The sequence below is a fragment of the Silene latifolia genome, chromosome Y, assembly GCF_048544455.1.
Source record: "Silene latifolia isolate original U9 population chromosome Y, ASM4854445v1, whole genome shotgun sequence".
Taxonomy (NCBI): domain Eukaryota; kingdom Viridiplantae; phylum Streptophyta; class Magnoliopsida; order Caryophyllales; family Caryophyllaceae; genus Silene; species Silene latifolia.
In genome coordinates, this window is record NC_133538.1 from 10,253,859 (window position 1) to 10,278,039 (window position 24,181).

At 36.8% G+C, this 24,181-nt stretch overlaps 3 protein-coding genes across 3 annotated transcripts; all 3 read left to right on the forward strand.

The window, feature by feature from the left end:
• Nucleotides 1–207: 207 nt before the first annotated feature.
• On the forward strand, nt 208–3,844 carry LOC141628125 (uncharacterized). The gene is made up of 3 exons (XM_074441305.1): nt 208–362; nt 656–2,453; nt 2,546–3,844. The coding sequence occupies exon 2, from the start codon at nt 657–659 to the stop codon at nt 1,959–1,961; it is 1,305 nt and encodes a 434-aa protein (XP_074297406.1). The 5' UTR covers nt 208–362; nt 656; the 3' UTR covers nt 1,962–2,453; nt 2,546–3,844.
• Nucleotides 2,714–3,277, forward strand: LOC141627579 (uncharacterized). The gene has a single exon (XM_074440816.1). The coding sequence runs from the start codon at nt 2,714–2,716 to the stop codon at nt 3,275–3,277; it is 564 nt and encodes a 187-aa protein (XP_074296917.1).
• LOC141627580 (protein FAR1-RELATED SEQUENCE 5-like) lies at nt 3,323–20,012 on the forward strand. Its single transcript, XM_074440817.1, has 10 exons — nt 3,323–3,575; nt 6,770–7,242; nt 7,383–7,458; nt 7,656–7,689; nt 7,784–8,086; nt 8,255–8,383; nt 8,492–8,699; nt 17,862–17,892; nt 17,976–18,452; nt 19,972–20,012. Exons 1-10 carry the CDS (start codon nt 3,323–3,325, stop codon nt 20,010–20,012), a joined length of 2,025 nt encoding a protein of 674 aa, XP_074296918.1.
• Nucleotides 20,013–24,181: the final 4,169 nt, after the last annotated feature.

A 24,181-nucleotide genomic window follows, 5' to 3' on the forward strand; every position in this document is an offset into this window, starting at 1 on the left:
AGATAGCACCTAACATTTACACTTTCTGTAAAAATGGTACCTAAACTTTTTTTTTTGGTCCAATAACACCTAACATTATATTTTTTTTGTCTAATAACACCAAACTGGCTTTTCCGTCAAAAAAAAGTCAAGAAACCGTCTTGACTAACGGAGGAAAGCTATGTTGATTTTAACCCCTTATTTCTTTATGTTCTTCATTCATAGCATAGTTGCTGCTTTAACTTCACTTAAATATTTCTCTTTCTCACTCAAAATCTCACAACAATGTTCATCTTCAACAATTTCCATTATCATCTCATCAATTTGTAGAAAAAAGGAAGCAATAATTATTCACAAGGCACCAATTTAACTCAATAGAAAAGGTATGTGATTCTTTACTCCTTCTAACCCTAATTTTTTTGGTTGATTATCCATTATAATAATCAAATTAGTAGTCTTTACATTGATTCTTTCAAATCTTAATACTTTAATAATTGATGATTAATTTAATCATAACCCTAATTTTTAATTAATCTTCCCCTAATGCGGCTGTATTTCCTGAATAAATTGATTTATTTTAACCCTAATTTTATTGGATTACTCAATTTAAGCCTAGTTTGTTACTGTTTTATAATTTATTTTATTTGATGTTATTATTATTGATAATTTCATATAGGATGAGTACTCTCAACAGTAATCAAGGTATTGATCATAATTTTGGGGCAAATTTGAGAATTTACCATGGTGGGCATTTTGTGACAAAAAGATACAAAACTGAATATGTTAAGGGTAATTTGATGTTGAAATTTGATGAAAGTGAGATATGTTATTTTGATTTGATGCATATAGTGAAGAATGAATTAAAAATTGAGGATGGTGAGATATGGTTTGTGAGACAAGGACTTAGTTTATTTGCTGGTAGGAAGAAATCGAATGATGACAAGGATATCGAGTCATTGATGGCCACAAAGGATAAAGAAGGATTTATTGAGTTATATGTGGTCCATGGTCAAAAAGAAAAAGAAAAAGAGAAAGAGAGGCAGGAGGTAGTAAATGATGTTGGAAGGAATCAAATTATTGAGCCCACCCATTCTTTGACAATAAAAGAGCCTACTTTCACACCACAACCCAACATCCCTCTTAATAAATCCTTGAGATCTAAAATACCATTTGTGAGACCACATAAAACTTTACATCAAACCAAAACAAGACAAAAAGAAAAAGAAATAGTTGAGAGTGTGGGCAATCAAGTTGGAGAAGAAGATACTGAGGATGAGTCAGATGAGGATGTTGTGTTGAGTGAGGCTGATTTTGATGATGCAGAGGATGATGATCTTTTCTTTGAGAATGTGGATGAAGATGTTTTAGATGAGGGAAATTTGAATGGTAGGTTTAATTTAGAAGAAGATGAAGATGGTGGTAGGGAGAATAAAGATGATGGTATAGAAGATGAAGATGATGGTATTGAGTTTGGAGATAGTGGTAGTGAAGAAGCAGAGTTATTGTCTGATGAAGATGAGCTTGGAAGTGACAATGGATCTGATGGAGAGGTAGAGGTAAAATTTCAATATCCAACTTTTAATCCCCTAACTGATTTTCAAAGACCAATTCAGTTAACATTAGGTCTCAAGTTTCCCTCAAACACTGTCTTTAGAAAAGCTGTCAGACACCATGCCATTGAGAATGGCTATGACTACTTTTTTTGCCACAACAATAGGAAGAGAGTTTGTATTTATTGTAGGTATAGATGTAAGTGTCCGTGGTTGAAAGGAAGGGCAAGGTTGGGTAAGTGCAAGTGTGATAAGTCAGTGAAGAAGTGTAGGTACAGATTGAATGCCACAAAAGTTCCTGGTGAAGAGACTTTTCAAATAATGGGGCTAAGGTTGGACCATATATGTGGATGGAATGATATAAACCCTAAGTTGTCTGCTGAGTACTTAGCTGAAAGGTACTTAGACTATTTTAGAATTGATCCTGAGTGAAAGATTGATATTTTCCAAAAGAGGGTGTTGCAAGATATTGGGGTGGAGATTGGGTACTACAAAGCATATTATGCAAAACAGAGGGCCTTACATATGATATTTGGTGTTGACTCTGATGAGTATAAAAGAGTTTGGGACTATGCTGCCATAGTGATGAAGTATATAAGAGGTAGTTCAGTTTATGTAAGGTTAGGCAATATTGAGAGAACACCACCTGTGTTTGAGAGGATATACATGTGTTTGGACGCATGCAAAAAGGGTTTTGTTGAAGGTTGCAGGCCACTAATAGGGATTGATGGGTGTCATCTTAAAGGAAATCACCCAGGTCAGCTATTGACAGCAGTGGGAAAGGATGGTAACTGTAATATATTTCTTGTGGCTTGGGCTGTGGTTGAAGTAGAAAACACAGAAACTTGGGTATGGTTTCTAGAACTTCTGATGAAACACATAGACACAGGGGGTAATATGACTTTCATGTCAGATAGACAAAAGGTAACCCACCTTTTTATACATCAATATCTCTTTTAACTTTATTCCAAGTGTAATATGTTAGACTAATTCTTATTGTTAATTGACATTGGCAGGGACTATTGGAGGCACTGAATAGGGTGGTTCCTAATGCCGAGTCAAGATATTGTTGTAGACATATATGGGCCAATTTCAAGAAGTCATGGCCAGGTCAAGCATTCAAGCAATGTTTTTGGAGTGCTGCAAGAGCATATACCAAGGTATAGGAGGAACATGAGGTGCAAATGGGGATTATGAAGATCATGTTTGTTGAAGCTCATGCCTACCTCACCTCAATCCCTTCTGCCAGTTGGTGTAGGCATGCTTTTACAACAAACTATACCTCAGGTATGTTATTGAACAACTGTTGTGAAAGCTTCAATAATGTACTAAGAAAGTGTAAGGATAAACCAATATTAAGCCTAATGGAGTGGATGAAGAGATATTGTATGAAAAGGATATTCCAAAAGAAAGAGGGGGCTGATAAGCATAATAGAAATGTGATGCCTGCTATAAGGAAGCAATTAGATGTAACTAAAAAGCTTAGTCAACAGTGTACGCTTTATCAATCTATGCCCCATTACTTTGAGGTTGAGTACCATCAAGAAAGATATGTGGTTGATCTGGATGCTAAGACATGTGGTTGTAAGAAGTGGGACATAGCAGGTATCCCTTGTCCACATGTCTATGCATGTCTCACTAAGAAGAGACTTGAGCCAGAGGACTATTGTCACCAAGCATACACCAAGGAAACGTATTTGAAGGCATATGGCAATATGTTCAAGGCTCTCCCTGGACCAAAGCAATGAGAACACACTGAACATCCTCAGCCAGCACCCCCAGCATATAGAAAGATGCCAGGCAGACCCAGCAGCAAGAAAAGGAGGAAGGAAGTGGGAGAGCATGAGGAGAGGCAACTTGTCAAAAAAAGGAACACAAGGAAGAAATGTGGCAATTGTGGCCAATTAGGTCACAACAAAAAGAGTTGTAAGAACCCTACAGTTGCTCAACCTACAAAAAGGACACAACAAAGGAGGAATGTGGCAAGTTCAGTTGAAGAGGTGCATCTAACACAAGACCGTCCTCTTACAAGTCAATCTGAAATTGGTTCTTCATCAATGCCTTTGTAATCAAAAAGTTGACAAGGATTAGTAGCTTAGTAGTTGTTGTGATCAACTTTTGTTGTATTTAGTTTGTACTTTTCCTGATCAGTAGCTTAGTGCTATTATGATCAATAACTTAGTTGTTTGTGATCAGTGCATCGCTTTCTTTTTGTTGGAAATTTGAAGTGAAAACAATGGTTGATGGAGTTGGAACTTTGGATGTACTTTTGTAACCATGAATGAATGAAAATGAAACTTTTAATATTGAAAACAGATTTGATATTTCATACACACTTCGCTTCTTCCAGTTAACACAAGTCTCATTAAGCAACTACAATTAGAATACATCTCCTTACATATAACATAAGAATTACAACATAACTCCAAACAAATATTAACTAAATTAATCTACTATATAACATAAAGATTACAACAAATGCTAACCCTAGCATAACTTTGGTCTTCTTTGCCTCCTTCTTCACCAACTTCAACTCAGCCTCCATTTTACCAATCTTATTTTACGTCTCCTTTGTGTACTCAAACTCAGTCTCCATCTCACCAATCTTATTCTTAAGTGACTTATTTTCATTCAACAAGCTATTTATAACACTTCTTTGCCAATAAGTCATATCCTCATCAATCCACTTGAAGAAACAACACCCACGCAACCCCGTCTCTGCATTGTAGAACTTGCAGGCCATGAATCTCCTACCCGGATTTTGGTGTGTCCATGATGTTTTCTCAGCCGCTGGAATGCCACAATTGCATCTCATCCGCTTTGTTGAGTTTGAGGATGAACTTGAATAAGACATATTGGGTTAAAAGGATGATGAGAAAAAAGAAGAAAATTGATCAATAAAGCTAAAATTGGGATTTTAATTTGAGGATGGAGAAATAAAATTGGAGAGGTGGGTTAAATAAGGGTTTTAATTGGAGGGAATTTAGGTTTAATTGGAGGGAAAATTAGAATATGGGAAAAGGAAGCTGAAATTGGAGGGAAAACATAAGAAATAAGGTGTTAAAGCTAACATATCCTTTCCTCCGTTAGTCAAGACGGTTTCTTGACTTTTTTTGACGGAAAAGCCAGTTTGGTGTTATTAGACAAAAAAAAAATAATGTTAGGTGTTATTGGACAAAAAAAAAAAGTTTAGGTACCATTTTTACATAAAGTGTAAATGTTAGGTGCTATCTGACAAAAAACACTTATTATTATTATTAGGGTGTTGATTTTCGCAGTACATTTTTTACTCAACATAGTACACTTTTTTCCATTTTATCCCTCTCATTTCTTCTCTCTTTATTTTCCCTTTGTGTACTGCATCATAGCGAAAAAAAGAATAAGAAGAATGTTGTACTGCATTCACGTTTAACCACCATGGACAATCCCCATCAACACAACAATAGTCACAAATCTGGAAATCACAAACAATTATTATTCCTTTGCGATTGTACAACCATACAAGTTTTGTGAGTTTTCTAACAATGGTGGAAAACAAAAATTGTAAAGCCTTCAATTGCCCAACCACCCTCCTCCGCCACCCGCCCCCACCCCTTTACCGTCGCCGATCACCACCAGGCCAGCCAGTCGGTCGTCCTCTAAGCACACCGCCAACCCACCACCACACAACAACCAATCTCCCAAATCGATAATTTATGACTAACCACAAACCATAATCTAAATCTAAAAAATTCTAAAAAAAACATAAAGAACATTAATTTGATTCATAATCATATATCAATCAAGTTAAATACATGTTTTATATTCAAATTATCATCCATAATTGAAAAAATGTGATTAATTTAAGATGTATTATTATTACTAATTGAAAGAGTTAGGTTTAGAGAGATTTTGAAGAAGTGATGAAAAGGGTAGCAAATGGAAAATATTGTGCAAAAAGTACTGAAATGAGTAAAAAGCGTACTGTGAAAATAAATTACGTATTATTATTATTATTATTATTATTATTATTATTATTATTATTATTATTATTATTATTATTATTATTATTATTATTATTATTATTATTATTGTTGTTGTTGTTGTTGTTATTATAATTATTATTGGTATTATTATTAAAATTAATATTTATTATTAATATTATTGATGGGGCACGCTCAACCGACTTGACCCACTAGCCAATACGGGGTCATACAAGTCAACACGCTTGCAAACATGGTTACGGATTCGCTTGATACCCTACGAATCACGAATCGTTAAAAGCGAATTCTATCAAATTGATTACTAAAAATACATATAACACATTTTCTATAAGCGAATCGCGAATCGGTATGGCGTATTCATAGCGAATATGGTAACCATGCTTTCCAAGCCATCATTTGAGGTACACATAGAAACCTATAAATACCTCATTATTGACCAATCAATGGTAAAATACTTATTACCAACAACTTCCTATCTCTAGAAATAAGACTACTCGAGCTACTATGAGAGGGCACGGAAACCTTAGCTTCAAGCAAGGTCTCGACTATCCACCAGTACCGTAAGGCATCAGAGAAGGACCTATTGCGAACACTTCAAGGCCCTATTTGTTACGCGTAAAAGATCCATCCGGAGAGAACAAGCATAGGTTCGAGGTGCCATCGTCTGAGAGGAGCGCGTTGACCCGACCCTGATTCGAGCAACTCTTACTTGAGTGTTTTTATTCGAAACAACTATTTTTACTAATATCATTATTAATATTGACATTATTATTTATTATTGTTATTAAAAATATTATTAGTAAAAAATTACTATTTTTTCATTATTATAATTTATGATTATTCATATATAATATTATAATTTTTTTCTTAAAAATTTTAGTATTAGTATAAATAGTATTATACTATGAATATTAGTATTATTATAGTTGATAATAACAATAATATTAAATATTATTATTATTAATATTAATATTATTAATATTAATATGATTATTTGATTCGATTCACTTCAATTGACTTTATTCATTCGATTCAGATTCAAATTGAGCTCTATTCATTCATTGATCCAAATCAGCTCCATTCATTGATTGACTTCATTCGATTCATTCATTCGATTCACTCACTCCATTGATTCGATTCGATTCGGCTCTAAAAAGCCAGAAAGAACAGGGCCTACTCTTGTTTAGATTTGGAACTTTAAGCAATGAGTTTAACATGTTAATTAGTAATTTTATACTTGGTTTTGTTTTGTTAAAGGTGATGATTTACCAACAGCCCCAGTAACTGAGGAGGAATTGTGTCGTCAAGTGGAAGATATTTTTACACAGTATGTCGGTATGCAATTCAGGGACATGGAGGAGGCTATCACTTTTTATACGGTTTACGCGCTTGGTATTGGGTTTGATGTGCATATGTACACAACCAAGAAGTGGCGTGATGGCACTATAAAATTGAAGCTTTTGGTGTGTAACCGTGAAGGTTTTACTAAGACAAATAAGGAGAGCATGTGTATAGAGGATGATGGAGAAAAGCAGGAAAGAAAAGATGAGTTAAAGAGGGTGGGGTGCAAGGCTAGGATTAGGTTATTTTTGAAGAACGGCCTCTTAGTAGTAGATAGGTTTGACGCGGATCATAATCATGAGCTTGTATCTGTGAAAGATAGAGAATTTCAGAAGTTATCAAGAAATATTTCGAAGTATCATATGGGATTGATCGTCGCAAATTCAAGGGTGAGTGAACTGAAATTATTAAGTCGTGATAATTATTTGAGTTTGGAGCTTTTCTTTTTTCTAGATAAAGGTTTAGAATTCCTAGTTAAAGTGTTGTAACTTTTGAATTAAAGTTTGTAACTGTGGTGTGTAAGTTACAGGAAGTTACCAGTGAAAAGAAGTTTCAGAATATATGGTTAAGTTACTTAATTTATGTAAAAAGTGTGGCTATTAATGGTATAAGATAGAAAACTGAATATAAGAATTTTGTCTGGTGTCAAAGTGTTGAAACTAGTGAATTAAAGTTTCAGACAGAATGCTTGAAGTTATCAATTTGGAATAGGGCATAACAGAGTAAAGAATTGATCAGTTGTAGACTTGTAGTAACAGTTTTTTTTTTTTTTTGTTTTTTTTTTTGTTTTTTTTTGTGGCAGCTGAATATAAGACCAACGAGGACTTACGGAATGTGTAAGGAACTTGTTAAGGGGTTCTAGAATATTGGAGCTAGTTTGAACAACTTCAAGAATTTTAAGAGAGACATTAAGTGTTTTATTCATGAAAGGGACGGACAGTTTTTCAATGATCGTTTCAAGAGCTCGGCAGAAACTCAACCAGGTTTCTACTTCGACTATGATGTTGACGAAGACGACAGTCTGCGGAGGGCAATTTGGGTATATGGTATTGCTAGGAGGAAGTATGTTGCCTTTGGTGAAGCCGTTTCTTATGACCCGACTTACTCTACCAACAAGTACTCGATGGTTTTCACCCCATTCACTGGGGTTGACAACCGCAAACGATCAGTAGCCTTTTGTTGTGCAATTATTGCTAAGGAAAATCATGAATCATTTAAGTGGGTTTTTGAAAGGTTTCTCATTGCAATGGGGGGGGGGGGGGGGAGTAAGGAACCAGAATATATAATAACAAATCAGGACCCGAGAATTATTAAATCTTTCCCCCTTGTTTTTAAGACCGCGAGACATATGTTTTGTATGTGGCATATTATGAATAAGGTGCCTATTAAGTATGGAAGCAGGAGGAACGATTACCAAGATTTCTTGAAGAAATTAAATGCTATTATATGGGACGAGGATCTTGAACCGGATGAGTTTGATGGTAAATGGTTGGAAATAATGGCTCAACACGACGTTGGTGACGTTGAGTGGTTTACTGAATGCTACTCTAAAAGGAGGCAGTGGGTGATGGCCCATTTTAAAGACTTGAAAATGGGCGCTATAATGAGGACTACTTAGAGGTCGGAGAGTGAGAACAGGTTTTTTAAGAGGTTTGAGCACAAATCTGGTACTTTGGTTGAGTTTCTGATGCGCTTTGAAAGTGCTATGGAACAACAGAGGCACAATCAGAAGAGACTTGACAATGAAAACCGGCATTCAAACCCTAAGTTGTCTAGTAAGATGGCATTAGAGAGTGATGCAGCTAGGGTTTACACACACAACATGTTTGAGGAGTTTCAACAGGAGGTAAAGTGTTGGGGTTGGTGTCCTTAACAGTTAGTGCAAGGACTTATAAACCTCTAAAAGGATCAAAGGGCATACTTTTGGTATTATTATCAGTTGATCCACGTTTATCAATAACGGTTGGCTTGCTAGATAAGTTTGACGTTATTGTCATACAGATGGCGGTGATCAACTGGTCCCTAAAAGTCACACCTATAGGATACGTTTGAGAGACGTGACGGTATGAAAATACAGTCATGTAGATGCCAAATCTGACTAACCAGTTAGTCCGAGTTATTTGACTAGTAATTAGTCAAAATGTGATGTTGAGATATTATATTTAATACGGATTAGATATCATGGGCTAAGGCGAATTAACCAGTTAATTCGTAAAATTAAATATAAGCGTTTTATATTTAATTAATGTATATTGAATTAATTATACAATATCGTCTTTGTCGGACATGTATTAATACTTCAACTAACCCGTGTTATTAGTTGATGTTTTAATAGCCGATAACCGATGACGATTTATAATAAACCGCGTCATATACATTTAGCAATTTATGAGCCGGTCCACGAGGTAAAATTAAGAGGAAGTGGAAGCCCACTTCCCCATGCAAACCCACGGCTGGCCGAGGTTAACAAAAGGAGAGACTCCTCTCCTTTTGACCTAGAGAATTCCATTTTACGTAAAAACTAGGGTTTTGGAGACATTTTCTCTACGAAACATAGATCTCACATCTCGAAAACCTCACAACAAGTTCTCTCAATATTGCAAGGCAATCAGAGAACAACTTCTAGCACAAGGGCATATCTCGGACAAATCTTGGGTGCAACAATTAGGAGGAAATCGCTGTTGATTTCTGTTCTTTACGCCGCACTATAAAGGACCCGAGGTTAATTCTTGTTCCTTATCGTTTCTCTATTGTATTTATGTTTTATGACGATAATCGCATGTTAAATTTACGTTATAGTCCTTAATTTAAAGGGTCTTATACGGATATTACCCCTCAAGTGGTATCAGAGCGAGGCCACGTAAATTTTTCCATGTGTTTTTCATAAAACCGATTTTGAAACGTTTGTTTTGTCTCAAATCCGTGCCATGTATACACGGTTGATTCGGTTTTTGTTCTTGTTGAAACCGTGACATGTTTTACACGGTTTTATCATCTTGTTTTCGATTTGTTTTTATGCATATTGTTGTTTTATACGGAGATTACAAAGAACATGTCAAGTTTTGTCAATTGTTAAATTGTTTTTGATGCGTTTTTGATCAAAATTACAATTGATTTTGTTTTGTCAAACTGTTTTCACGAGGGTTTTATGTTTTCCGTGAAACTTTTTCCCTCGATCGAGCATGTTTTTAGTCGATCGAATGGTTTTTCTCGACATGTTTTTACTCGATCGAGTCCTTCAGACTCGATCGACCGCTTTTAAAACCCCACCGCTCGATCGAGAAGTCCTCGTACTTGATCGAAAGCAAGATTGTCGATATAAGTCCTCGATCGACTACCGTTTTGTCGATCGAGTACTTCCCGATTAGCACACCTCTCGATCGACTTGCGATTCGATCGATCGAGCCCTTTCGTTCCTCGATCGAGCACTGTGTCCCTGGATCGAGGGATTTCTTTTGATGACTTTGAAAATTTATTCTTTTTGCTTTAAATTTTCTTTTGGCTACAAAATGTACATTATACGGATATTGTACACTCGCTATGATTGTGAAACGGTTCACACACGTACCATAAAGTTATTTTAAAGCGTATTTAAAGTAATCGGATCGTATTAGATTAAAATTGAATTGATAGAAGCGGTTTTATCACATGAATTTTAATCATTAAAAGGTGGTTTGGATAAATTTCACATAATTACGGAATTATGTCACGAATGAATTTGTTTTAGTTGATGCATTTTCATTTATCGTTTTGTTGAATGCCTTGAATGCTTTTAATTACGTATTTATTTATTTTGCAAACAACAGTAACTTAGTGTGGCCTTAGTAGAACGTGTTACCGTAATGATGGAACACGGTCTTGGTTGTATTTTGAGATCTCGTATCTCCGTTTTGGATTTTTCACTTGTAATTACAGTTTTAATTAGAATGTAAATAGGTTTATATTTTGTAATTTTAATTGTAATTTTTGAGAAGACCAAAGACGGAGACCAGCTGCTCACTCCCGCTACCTGGATCAAGATGGAACAACAAGACAAGCTTCTTGGGTCCAACGGTGGATTCCAAAGTTGTATTTTGTTCTTTTTATTAGGATAGGCCACACTAGGAAATTTTATTTATGTATTGCGTTCAATTATTTATTTTATCGTAACGATAGTATGCATCATTTTCCGCCTAAAACCAAACCACCTAATAATTGCATGAAAACTGACACATATAGAGGTCACGAGTTAGTTTTCTTTGACATTCGTATGTCACACGTTTTTTAAGCCATCACCCAAATTAATTCATTCACGCAGACGCTAGTTATTCGTTCACTTAATATGAATTATAATTTAGTTGATGGGATCTTCCTCGTATAAACAAAAATTGAGAACGGTCTTTATAGGTCAAACTCCAATGAGTCCCTTCTTCGTCGGTAGGCATAATATGACCCCTTCTACGTCGGGTAAGTTGGAACCGATTGACCTATTTTATCTCAACACTATGGTCACTCGTACGATCCTGTGACTGTGGTGGACTATAGATAGGATTTACGGAAATCTATCGACCAAGAGTTCTTCCGGAAGAATTAGCTAAACAGTTGGCTTATCAATTTACAGAAATTGAGTCTTGGGATCACTTGTATCATTCTTGAGGGAGATCAATTATGCAAGTGCGAGAGTCTACATGTTTAAAATGAATTTTAAAATAGACTTAAATCACCTCGATGAGTTGCTTATTTCGTTTTGTTTTTCTTTCTTTTTTCAAGTAGATCACGTTTATTAAACTGCAAATAACAAATGGTGGTTCTCACCGATAACCCAATGCCAAGTGCCACATTGGACCGTGAGTCCTGGCTTCGGATCTTCATGAATCGGATGAATCACAACTCGATCAAGAATGATGGATCAAACTTCGCGACCGGGAGGCGATTACGGAATGTTGCAGCTGGCCGACGGGAAGCTCGGTTTCTGCTTGAGCCCATGCCGTCACACCCAGGCCCCACGGGCCGAGTTAACGAGATCGACAAGTATAACGATTTCGCCTTGGAAGCGGGTGCGATTAAAAACGTACTCATTTTTGCAATGGAACCCAATTTGCCGAAACGCTTCATAGCCCAAGGTGCAAACAAGATTTTCACCACGCTCACTAAGGAATTCTCGAAAGCACCGAGAATCGTGACCTATGAGCATACCACTCGCTTCTTTGATGCGAGACTCGAAAGGGCCAACCGGTTAGCCCACACATTCTCAGCATGATTGAGAATGTCGAGAAGTTGGAGACCTTTGATTGTAAGATCAGCGAGAACATTGTGATCGACCGCATACTTCACTCACTCCACGATGGTTATTCGCAATTTAGAGCGAATTACTATATGAATGATTTGAAGAAAACTCCCCATGAATCGCACTCCTCCTCGTACAGACCGAGAAGGACATGAAGTTCAGTGGGAGCATGAAACAAGATGTTCTCGTTGTGACAAACAAGGGAAAGGGTAAGGGCAAAGCTCAGGCAAACCTAGCGGTAGGTAAGGCGAAGTTCAAGAAGTCGGGTTCGGGTAAGAGTGGGCCTGGTGAGTCGAGCACCTCATCAAGCACGACAAAGAGCAAGAATGAAAACATGGAATGCCATCACCGCCACAAGATCGGGCATTGGAGACGCACATGTCCTGTTTATCATGAGGACATAAAAGCGGTCGCGTTAAACCCGTTGGTATGTCTTCTTCTTCTACTTTTATTCATATGATTGAGATTAACCACGCAAGTTACGGAACTTGGGTACTTGATACTGGTTGTGGTTCTCATCTGTGTAATCATGTGCGGGGCCTCCGAAATCTCGAACCTCTCGTAAAGGGTGAGGTTGACTGCGTGTCGGGAATGGAGCAAGAGTGGTCGCCGTCTCGGGGAACATATGTGATCCAGCTTCCTAGCGGATTTGAGTTATCATTATATGATTGCTATTATGTACCCGTCTTTTCGAAAAACATTATTTCAGTTTATGCACTTGATAAACTTGGTTTTTCATTTGTAATAGAGAATAATACTTGCATTTTCTCTTTACACGATATGATTTATGGCAAGGCAGTCTCCATGAATGGAATTTATGTTTTAGATCAGACCACCGAAATATTACACGTAATGAATAAAAAGTTAAAGGTTGGTGACAAAGATCAAACGTATCTATGGCACTGCCGTATGGGACACATTAATGAGAAACGCGTAAAAACAAACTCATCAAACATGGAGCTATCTCGGCCTTTGATTTTCAATCATTTGGCACGTGTGAATCATGTCTCATCGGTAAGATGACTCGTATTTCCTTCAAAGGTGTTGGAATGCGCTGCTGACCTATTAGGACTCATACACACGGATGTATGTGGACCTATGTCAATCACCGCACGAGAAGGCTATAGGTATTTCATCACTTTCACGGACGATTTAAGTAGATATGGCTATGTCTACTTAATGAAGCACAAAAGTGAATCCTTTGAGAAATTCAAAGAATACCAGAATAGGGTGCAGAACCTATTGGGTAGAAAGATTAAAACACTACGTTCAGATCGTGGTGGCGAGTATCTTTCTCACGAGTTTGATCAACACCTAAAGGACTCGTGGATTGCCCTACGCTTAACTCCACCTGGAACACCTCAATTGAATGGAGTGTCCGAACGGAGAAATCGAACACTACTTGATATGGTTCGATCCATGATGAGTCACACCGTGTTGCCGACTCATTATGGGGTTATGCTCTTATGTCGGCCGCTCTAATACTTAAATCAAGTCCGTCTAAAGATGTTGACAAGACTCCATATGAACTATGGAAGGGAACGGTCCCTAACTTGTCCTTTATACGGGTTTGGGGCTGCGAGGCTTATGTCAAGTGGAGACACGAGGATAAGCTCGGCCCGCGATCGATCAAGACATACTTTATAGGTTATCCTAAAGGAACACTTGGTCATTACTTCTATTCGCCAACCGAACAACGTGTTTTTTGTTGCGGCTAGTGCGACATTCTTAGAGAAGGATTTTCTTGAGAATGCAAAGAGTGATAGAACCTTCGACCTGTCGGAGATTCCAAACCAAACACCGAGCAACCATTGGAGGAACTGTTCCTTCAATCCCTACTGCGTGAATATTCCCGAGGAACCTAGGAGGTCGGGAAGAGTCTCTATTCCTCCACACAGATACATTGGTATGGTCGAGGAACATGACATAGATGACGTTCTACTCTTAACGAGTAGTGAACCCGCAACCTATAAAGGTGCCATGACTAGTTCTGACTCAAAGCTATGGCTTGAGGCCATGCAATCCGAGATGGACTCTATGTATGAGAACAACGTATGGGATCTTGTTGACTTACCTGCTAAGGTTCGTCCCCTTCAATGCAAATGGCTTTACAAGATAAAGCATTCTGTGGAAGGTCAACAAGATATCTATAAAGCACGACTAGTTGCTAAAGGTTTCACCCAAGTGCCAGGTTTGCACTACGATGAAATTTTCGCACCGTAGTCATGCTTTGCGTTCCATTCGGATTATCTTAGCGATCGCCGCTTTTCATGACTATGAAATTTGGCAAATGGACGTGAAAACCGCCTTCTTAAACGGCTTTTTGGAGGAAGAGTTGTACATGGTGCAACCCGAAGGTTTCATCGATCCACAACATCCTAAGAAAATATGCAAACTTAAGCGTTCCATTTATGGACTTAAGCAAGCATCTCGGAGTTGGAATCATCGCTTCGACCAAGTGATTAAAGAAAATGGATTTACTCGATCGGTCGAGGAACCATGTCTATATATCAAGTCGAGTGGGAGCAAGATTGTTTTCCTAATATTGTATGTTGACGACATACTCCTGATTGGGAATGACATACCTCTCTTAACTTCGGTGAAAGTATGGTTGAAAAACCATTTCCAGATGAAAGATCTGGGAGAGGCACAAAGAATTCTAGGCATTCGTATCTATCGAGATAGATCACGACGGATGTTATCTCTCAGTCAGGAGTCTTACATAGACAAAGTCCTAGAGAGATTCAGCATGACTAACTCCAAGAAGGGGTTCCTTCCTATGGCTCCAGGGGTGCATTTGAGCAAGTCTCGAGGCACCGAGAGACACCGGAAGAGAAAGAGCGCATGACACGAATTCCATATGCTTCGGCAATAGGATCAATCATGTATGCCATGATATGCACACGTCCGGACGTGGCATATGCATTGAGTATGACAAGTCGATTCCAACAGCATCCAGGTGAACCACATTGGATGGCTGTCAAGAACATTCTTAAGTACCTACGGAGGACTAAAGATTGGGCATTGACTTATGGAGGCGATCAAAAGCTATGCGCAACCGGTTACGCAGATGCTAGCTTCCAAACGGATCGAGATGACTCGAAATCTCAGTCTGGATTCGTTTTTACTCTTAATGGCGCTGCGATCAGAAAGAGTTTGAAACAAACTGTTCAAGAGATTCTACGACGAGTCCGAGTACTATGCCGCGTCTGAAGCTACAAAGGAAGCGATATGGATGCGTCAATTCTTACATGGGCTCTCTGTAGTGCCTAGTTCGAATGACCCGATCACCATCTATTGCGATAATAGTGGTGCCATCTTCCAAGCTAAAGAGCAAAAGTCTAGCAACAAGTCTAGACATGTACAACGGAAAGCTCATCTAATCCGGCATTACGTGGAGCAAAAGGAAGTAGTGATAGAAAAGATTGCTACAGATGATAACATAGCAGATCCTCTCACTAAAGCATTACGACAAGATAAGCATGAAGGGCATGTTAATTCCATGGGAATTAAACGTGTTCCTAAGTTGTAGTACTCTTTTATGGATCAGATTCATTCTCTCTTGTACTCTATACGACATCATCGTTTTGATATTTTATATATATATTTTGTTTGTCATGTGGATTTGTACGACAAATTTTGAACACCACAAAGTGAACTGAACGAACATTATATCTTTTCAGTCCTTAATTGCCCACATGAGCTGATAACTCTGGCAATTATTTTGTGACGTTGGTTGATGGTGGGTTCAACGAGCCATAAGTCAACCGGTTGACTGACCAATCACAGAGGCGATTTATACGGATATTTCGTAGGACACTTTTGTGACATCGACGTGGAGTCCTAAATGTTTTATAACATTCGTTGCCCGGTCGTGGATAGGACCTCCATGGTGATCCTAAGAGTCGATTCTTTTGACTATCGACTGTCTCTTGAGACTAAGGCAGATTTTGGGTGACTTTGGTTTCTTTCTCACGGTCATCCGTAACAGGGGGCCAAGTAGATTTTTTCTGGGTCATTTCATGCTGTGCTTAGATCGGAAGGAGTTCGAGTTGAAGGAAATATTCAGCCTTTATCAGGTACTCGATATTTCTCAGGGCCACTCGAGGAGTCAGAATCGAAATGCATGGCCATGCTCGGATACGGATTCGTTTTATCAGTTAAGTTACTCTCTAGTCGGGGAAACCACTCTAGATACAGATCGATTGTGAAATACGACCTTTGTGGATCCAGATCTGCAAATTGTTTTACATTGAGTGGGAGAAATTTTAAATGAATATGAGAATCGGTTATCGCACATACACTTGTACGGACAAGTGGGAGTTTGTTGGAGCTTGTGTCCTCCAGTTAGTGCGGATAACGTCATTGCACATGCACTTGTACGGACAAGTGGGAGCTTGTTGGGGTTGGTGTCCTTAACAGTTAGTGCAAGGACTTATAAACCTCTAAAAGGATCAAAGGGCATACTTTTGGTATTATTATCAGTTGATCCACGTTTATCAATAACGGTTGGCTTGCTAGATAAGTTTGACGTTATTGTCATACAGATGGCGGTGATCAACTGGTCCCTAAAAGTCACACCTATAGGATACGTTTGAGAGACGTGACGGTATGAAAATACGATCATGTAGATGCCAAATCGACTAACCATTTGTCCGAGTTATTTGACTAGTAATTAGTCAAAATGTGATGTTGAGATATTATATTTAATACGGATTAGATATCATGGGCTAAGGCGAATTAACCGATTAATTAAATAAAATTAAATATAAGCGTTTTATATTTAATTAATGTATATTGAATTAATTATACAATATCGTCTTTGTCGGACATGTATTAATACTTCAACTAACCCGTGTTATTAGTTGATGTTTTAATAGCCGATAACCGATGACGATTTATAATAAACCGCGTCATATACATTTAGCAATTTATGAGCCGGTCCACGAGGTAAAATTAAGAGGAAGTGGAAGCCCACTTCCCCATGCAAACCCACGGCTGGCCGAGGTTAACAAAAGGAGAGACTCCCTCTCCTTTTGACCTAGAGAATTCCATTTTACAGAAAACTAGGGTTTTGGAGACATTTTCTCTCTGAAACATAGATCTCACATCTCGAAAACCTCACAACAAGTTCTCTCAATATTGCAAGGCAATCAGAGAACAACTTCTAGCACAAGGGCATATCTCGGACAAATCTTGGGTGCAACAATTAGGAGGAAATCGCTGTTGATTTCTGTTCTTTACGCCGCACTATAAAGGACCCGAGGTTAATTCTTGTTCCTTATCGTTTCTCTATTGTATTTATGTTTTATGACGATAATCGCATGTTAAATTTACGTTATAGTCCTTAATTTAAAGGGTCTTATACGGATATTACCCCTCATAAAGTACTCCATTAATACATGTAGTTGCAAGGGTTTCGTTGTATTGGATAACATAGAGGTGAGTACCGTGCAGGACTCGGAGAGGAATCGTAATTTTGAAGTTAAGTTCAACCCAGTTATGAAACTCCCTGTTTTTTTTTATATTTGTTTTTTCCTGTAAATTATGTCTGAATGTCATAAAGTTTTGCTTTGTCTATTACAACGTTTCATATAATCATGTTAAAGTTACGAGATTTAGTAATGAATCATTACGTTTAAAAAGTTTCATGATGCCTGGTTAAAAGTTTAAGGTAATTCTATTAAAGTTACCAACCGTCAAGATAAAAGTTTAATTTCCAGTTTTTAATGGATGCCGCAGGTACATTGCAAGCGAGCTGTACTTGCAGACTGTTTGAGCGAAAGGGACTCCTATGTAGTCATATAATTTGAATCTACTGTGGTAATGGTGTTAAAAAATTGCCGGAATGTGGAGTTGCTAGAAGATGGACGAAGGATGCATATCGGGGAATTGAGTGCAGTTTTAATGGACTGGAATTTGTGGACGTGGATATCATAGACGAAAAACAACTTGAGATGACAAAATTGTGGTCGGAAGTTCACGAGACCATTGGAATTATTGGTGGGAGGGAGAAGGAGGATATTCAGAACCTTACAAATTTAATAAGAGAGTTCAAGGAAAAGCTATGTCCGTCAAGTGAGAAATTGAGTAAAGAAGAAGAATTGGAAAAGTTACTTGATTGTAAGGCAAGTAAGGAGATCACCATACTGCCACCTAAAATTTCGAAAAATAAGGGAAGTGGGAAAAGGATTGTATCTAGTAAGTCGAAAGCTATTGCAATTGTAAGTAAGCCGAAACGTATGTGCAAAAATTGCAAACAAATGGCACACCACGACGAGAGGAACTGTCCTAACCCGTTTGCAGAGCGTCCACCACCATTGGCAGAATCAAGTAAATAAGAAGAGGAGGAAGAGGAGGAAGAATAAGAAGAGGAGGATGAAGAATAGGTTGTGTCAGACGAACAGAATTTTAAATAGCAAGCTATTTCTTTGTATGTTTTGCATTTTTAAGTTTAATGTAGAAACAATTGGATGTTTTTTGTTTCAAAATTGGAGGCTTGAAGTTTCAAAATTGTAGAAACAATTGGATGTTTTTTGGTGTTAACTTTTGATAAGAGATGGCCAGAGTTATGAAATAGAACTTTGGAAGCTTTATTATTAATGTTACACTTATTTTGGAACTTTGGAAACATGTGAATTAAAGTTTCATAGTGAATGCTTAAAGTTTCTTAATTAGTGCTTAAAGTTTTTTAGTGCGACATGAAATTAAAGTTTTAAAATGGGGGCATAAAGTTTCAAAAATGAGGCTTCTTAATTAGTGCTTAAAGTTTTTTAGTGCGACATGAAATTAAAGTTTTAAAATGGGGGCATAAAGTTTCAAAAATGAGGCTTAAAGTTTTGAAATTAAAGTTTCAATAATGAGGCTTAAAGTTTCAATAATGAGTCTTAAAGTTCCAAAAATGTAAGCTTGAAGTTTTAATGAGTTTTAAAGTTTCAAAAATGAGGCTTAAAGTTTCAAAAATGAGCCTTAAAGTTTCAAAAATGTATGCTTGAAGTTTCAAGAATCAGTCTTAAAATTTCAAAAAAGAGGCTTAAAGTTTCAAAAATGAGGCTTAAAGTTTCAAAAATGAGTCTTAAAGTTTAAAAAATGTAAGCTTGAAGTTTCAAGAATCAGTCTTAAAATTTCAAAAAAGAGGCTTAAAGTTTCAAAAATGTAAGCTTAAAGTTTCAAAAATGAGGCTTAAAGTTTTAAAAATGTAAGCTTGAAGTTTCAAAAATGAGTTTTAAAGTTTCAAAAAAGACGCTTAAAGTTTCAAAAATGAGGCTTAAAGTTTCAAAAATGTAAGCTTGAAAAAGAGTCTTAAAGTTTCGGAAAAGAGTCTTAAAGTTTCAAGAATAAGGCTTAAAGTTTCAAACATAAGGCTTAAAGTTTCGAAATTAAAGTTTCGAAAATGAAAGCTTGAAGTTTTGAAAATGAGTCTTAAAGTTTCAAAAATGTAAGCTTGAAGTTTCAATTATGAGGCTTAAATATTCTAAAATAAGGCTAAAAGTTTCAAAAATAAGGTTTAAAGTTTCAGATTGACTGCTTAAAGTTTACAAATTAAAGTTTCAAAAGGAATGCTTAAAGTTTCAAAAATGAGGTTTAAAGTTTTAAAAGTTAAAGTTTCTAAAGTAAGGATGAAAGTTTCAAAAGTAATGCTTAATGTTTCAGAATGAATGCTTAAAGTTTCAAAATAAAAGTTTGAAAATTAACATTTAAAGTTATAAAATTAATGATTACAGTGAGTGAGTTAGTTTCAAACTACATAAAGTGCCGAAGTTAGTGAATTACAGTTTCAATATGGACGCTTAAAGTTAAAAATACAAAGTATTAAGTTTATTACTGAAACTTTGTATTTTTGACTTTAAAGTTTCTGAAGACATGATTAAAGTTGCAGGAGTAGTGAAGTAGAGTTTCATGTAACAGTAATAAAGATACAATCAAAATGATGCCACTGATCATGTGCCTTAGCATTCAAAATATTCAAAACCATCAAGTAACCAGTACTAATATTCAAAACCATCAAGTAACCAGTACTAATACATCATTCTAAACGTTTTACTTCTACTTAATTTTTAGGCAAAATCTTAGAGATTTTGCGCCTAACGTATACAACTTTCCATAAGTCTTCTTTCTGAGCCACAAATGATTTCACGTTGTCCAAAACTTCCTCTCGTATTTTGTTCATATCAGCTAGGACAAGGGTAGCTGCCAGTTGGATGACCAAGTAACGCCGATTAACCTTCCTCACAAGGTCTTCGTGCTCGAACGTTGCACCCTCGTAGAATAGCATATGCATCATGATGAATAAACCAGACTCTAGTAAATTTGGTTTTGAGGTCTGCCATGGAAATTTAATCTCTCGGTGGGGGGAAAGTAGCAACAGCATGTGCTCTATCAACGTTTCTTGATTCCAAAAAGTCGCTCAATGCACTAGACTACAAGTCAAAGAATGAAACTGATTGTCAAGCACAATTATACGAGACATAATTAAATTAATATGAGACGAAGTTGCATCAAATATGAGAAATAATGAGGCTTAAAGTTTCGAAAATAGAGTGTCAAAAGTAATGATAAAAGTTGCAAAAATTAGCCTTAAAGTTTCAAACTGAATGCTGAAAGTTTCGAGATTAAAGTTTCAAAAGTATTTCTTAAAGTTTCAAAGATGATGATTAAAGTTTCAAAAGTATTGGTTAAAATTTCAAAGATGATGATTAAAGTTTCAAAAGTATTGCGAAATTATGAAATTCAAACTTACAATTATACGAGATACTCTGAACATCTCAGACGTGTTACTATCAGTATGAAACTGATGATCAAGCACATTGACAGTCTTTGAGATGAAGTTTATACATATGCAAGCAATATAATCGTCAACATTAACCGGTATGAAAAGGTAGTCTGCATTCAAGTTAAACGTCCTCCCACAGCCCTTTATGAAAAGGTCCCAAATATGGAAAAGTGTATCATAGTGGGTATCATAGGGTGTGCCCTCATTTTGGATATCCATCAGTCTCATTATCACGTCCTACAAAAGAAGTTTATGATGAAGCCAGTAGAGATACACAGGAAAATGGTCATATTATCTCCAACATTGTACTTTTGTTTCAAAGGTAGATATTAGATGCATACCGTATGGCGTAATCCGAAGAAAGCCATCCTTGCGACCTTATTGTCCTCTGACTCTATCGGATTTAACAACTTAGACCAGCATTCAATCACTCTTGTGGACATTTTTTATTCCGGTAGCATTGACATTATATCATCCCTACAAAGCATGACATTGAGTCCGTAATCCGCTAGGTGTTCCCTGTAAGGCGAATATATTAGTTTACCTATGAACCTTATGAATTCAAGTAAATCATTTTGAGTAGACATAGAACATGAGCGTACCTAGGGTCCATGTTGTGGTCGTCAAGGAAGCAGTAGTCTGCAACGTTCTTCCTTAAATTTGGCACATCCTTGAGTAATAATTGGTTGTTCCTTAGAGTCTTGGAAATCACAAGCGTCCCTAAATCAGCAACATCGCAGTCAAGGGAGCAACCAAGGCCATCTCCCTTCCCACGAGGACGACTCTTAATAGCAGATAGTTGTTCACTAGAAGCTGAAAGAGCGATGGAGGACTTAGCTGCAGGGGTATTTGAATCAGATTTACTAAACCGCGGGCATTTAGCTGTTTCATTCACAATATGAGAATCAGAAATTCTTTTCGGGGGGTTTGTTTGAGGAGGTGTTTTGAAAGAATCCTCCCTTGTTGAACTTGAACACGCAAGAGCTTTGTACTCTTTGAAGGACTTCACCGCGTCTAACACGTTTTTGTCTTGAGCGGTTAATGTCACTTAAACTAGTGTCGCGGCAATTTCAGCTCTGCACAAGTTCATAGCATCCATGGTGCCTAACCCGCAATCAAATGTAACCCCAATATAAAGAAGCATGTGAATCATTGTATATGTACCGCAATCGTTAGCTGAGTAGCCTAAACCTTGCCATCTGAAGTTAATGGTCACGAACTTAAACTCGCTAACCTTAGAACCTTTGCTTAACCCTTTAGAAAGCATGTACTTGCCCATTTCATTAACTTGTAAGTGATTCTAATATGGTTCAAATCAGACAGTTGAATTGACAGTTCAACAAGGCATGCTTGAAGGTATTAAATACGAAAAGTTAATTGGATACTAATAAAGTTACACCATATGTGAAATAAAGTTTCAGATGATAGGCTTCTGGTCTCGAAAAAAAATTATGTTAATTGACCCAACATAATTTTTCAGAAAAGAGGCTTAAAGTTTCGAAAATGAGGCTTAAAGTTTCAAAAATTAGCCTTAAAGTTTCAAAAATGTAAGCTTGAAGTTTCAAGAATCAATCTTAAAATTTCAAAAAAGAGGCTTAAAGTTTCAAAAATGAGGCTTAAAATTTCAAAAATGAGTCTTAAAGTTTCAAAAATGTAAGTTTGAAGTTTCAAGAATCAGTCTTAAAAATTCAAAAAAGAGGCTTAAAGTTTCAAAAATGAGGCTTACAGTTTCAAAAATGAGACTTAAAGTTTCAAAAATGTAAGCTTGAAGTTTCAAGAATCAGTCTTAAAATTTCAAAAAAGAGGCTTAAAGTTTCAAAAATGGAAGCTTGAAGTTTCAAAATTGAGTCTTAAAGTTTCCAAAAAGACACTTAAAGTTTCAAAGAAGAGGCTTAAAGTTTCAAAAGTTATAAAAATACATGACAAGAAACGGTAATAAAGTTATAAAAATTGTGTATTGAAGTTTCAGGAGATAGATTTAAAGTTATAAAAATACATGACAACTGGAAAACAAATGTTGAGTATTAAAGTTACGAAAGTTACATTCTAATGTTTCAGAATACAACCTTAGAGTTTTGAAAATCAAGATGTAAAGTTAAAAAGGAAGATAGAGGATTGAAGTATCACAAACTGTGAACTAACGCATTAGTTAAGGGTAGTTTACTCACACAGATGCATGTAACGCCTGCATAAGGAAAAATGTCAAAATTTTCGCCATATGAACGATTGTCAAGGTATTCAATGTGCTCCGCTGGGAAATTTATACATACGCAGCTATAATGGTCACCGGCTAAAACAGGAATAAAGACCTGGAATCAATAAAATAGAGGCAGTCAAAATCTGTTCAATCAAGGCCTGAAAACAGATTATAATATGTACTCTAAGACATTGGAAATGAGCTAAAACCACATGAAAGATGCTATAAGGATACACATACCAAGTCAGAGTCAAGATGAAAGGGAGTTGGACAATCTTTCTCCCACATGTTCCACGCATTAAAAATCTCTTCACTAAGGTCCAACACTTCCCCTTTTTTTTTGGCATACCAAATTTAGACCACAGGACCCTGACCAAGCATAGCATAGGAAAGTCACAGTTACTGAAAGTTAGGTAAAAAATAAATAGCAGAAAAAATCACGGCACATACAGTGTGACTAAGACCAAACCAACAACGGGAAGTTGGGACTGGTGCAGTGTTCTCATTTCTGATGTAGTTGTGTAGTATACACCAAAAATCGATGACATTGTTCAGGATTTGAATCCCAGGTTCCAACGACACAATCTCCTCCCGTGGAATGCTGTATAAGTCGGTGAATGATAAAATTGATTCCCTAAGAAAGAAACGCAATAAGGATGTTAAAATGTTAAATGCATTATCTATAATGGATGAAGTAAATTTCCAATTAATAGAATTTCAACTAATTTCTAGATTTCCCAGTTTACTTACGTTTTGCTATAGTTGTCTGATTTATTAAAGATGTAATCCATTACATCCTTCCGCCAGCTAAAAACAGATGTGAACAGTCTCTTATTGCAGCGTAAGAAATCAGACACAATTAACTGCTCCATATCGGGTTCCCCACAATCAAAAGAGCACCCGAGGTTCTCAAGGGCAACAACCATGCACGACAGATTGGTCTTTGAATGAAATAAAAAGGGATGGTGTACACCCTCAGTATGTAGAACGTAAGTTGAACGAGGTTCTTTATTTCTCTCGTCAGACGCTTCCAAAGTACCCCCTCCCAACAGCGCCTCAAACTCAATCTCTGACTCTCGCACGTCTTGTAAA

Coding starts and splice junctions, on each gene's coding strand:
- LOC141628125 (XM_074441305.1), top strand. CDS start 657: ATGAGTACTCTCAACAGTAATCAAGGTATTGATCATAATTTTGGGGCA.
- LOC141627579 (XM_074440816.1), top strand. CDS start 2,714: ATGGGGATTATGAAGATCATGTTTGTTGAAGCTCATGCCTACCTCACC.
- LOC141627580 (XM_074440817.1), top strand. CDS start 3,323: ATGCCAGGCAGACCCAGCAGCAAGAAAAGGAGGAAGGAAGTGGGAGAG. Junction 8,087..8,254: donor TTTAAGTGGGTTTTTGAAAG/GTTTCTCATTGC, acceptor GTATGGAAGCAG/GAGGAACGATTACCAAGATT. Junction 18,453..19,971: donor ACCACCATTGGCAGAATCAA/GTAAATAAGAAG, acceptor TTGACTTTAAAG/TTTCTGAAGACATGATTAAA.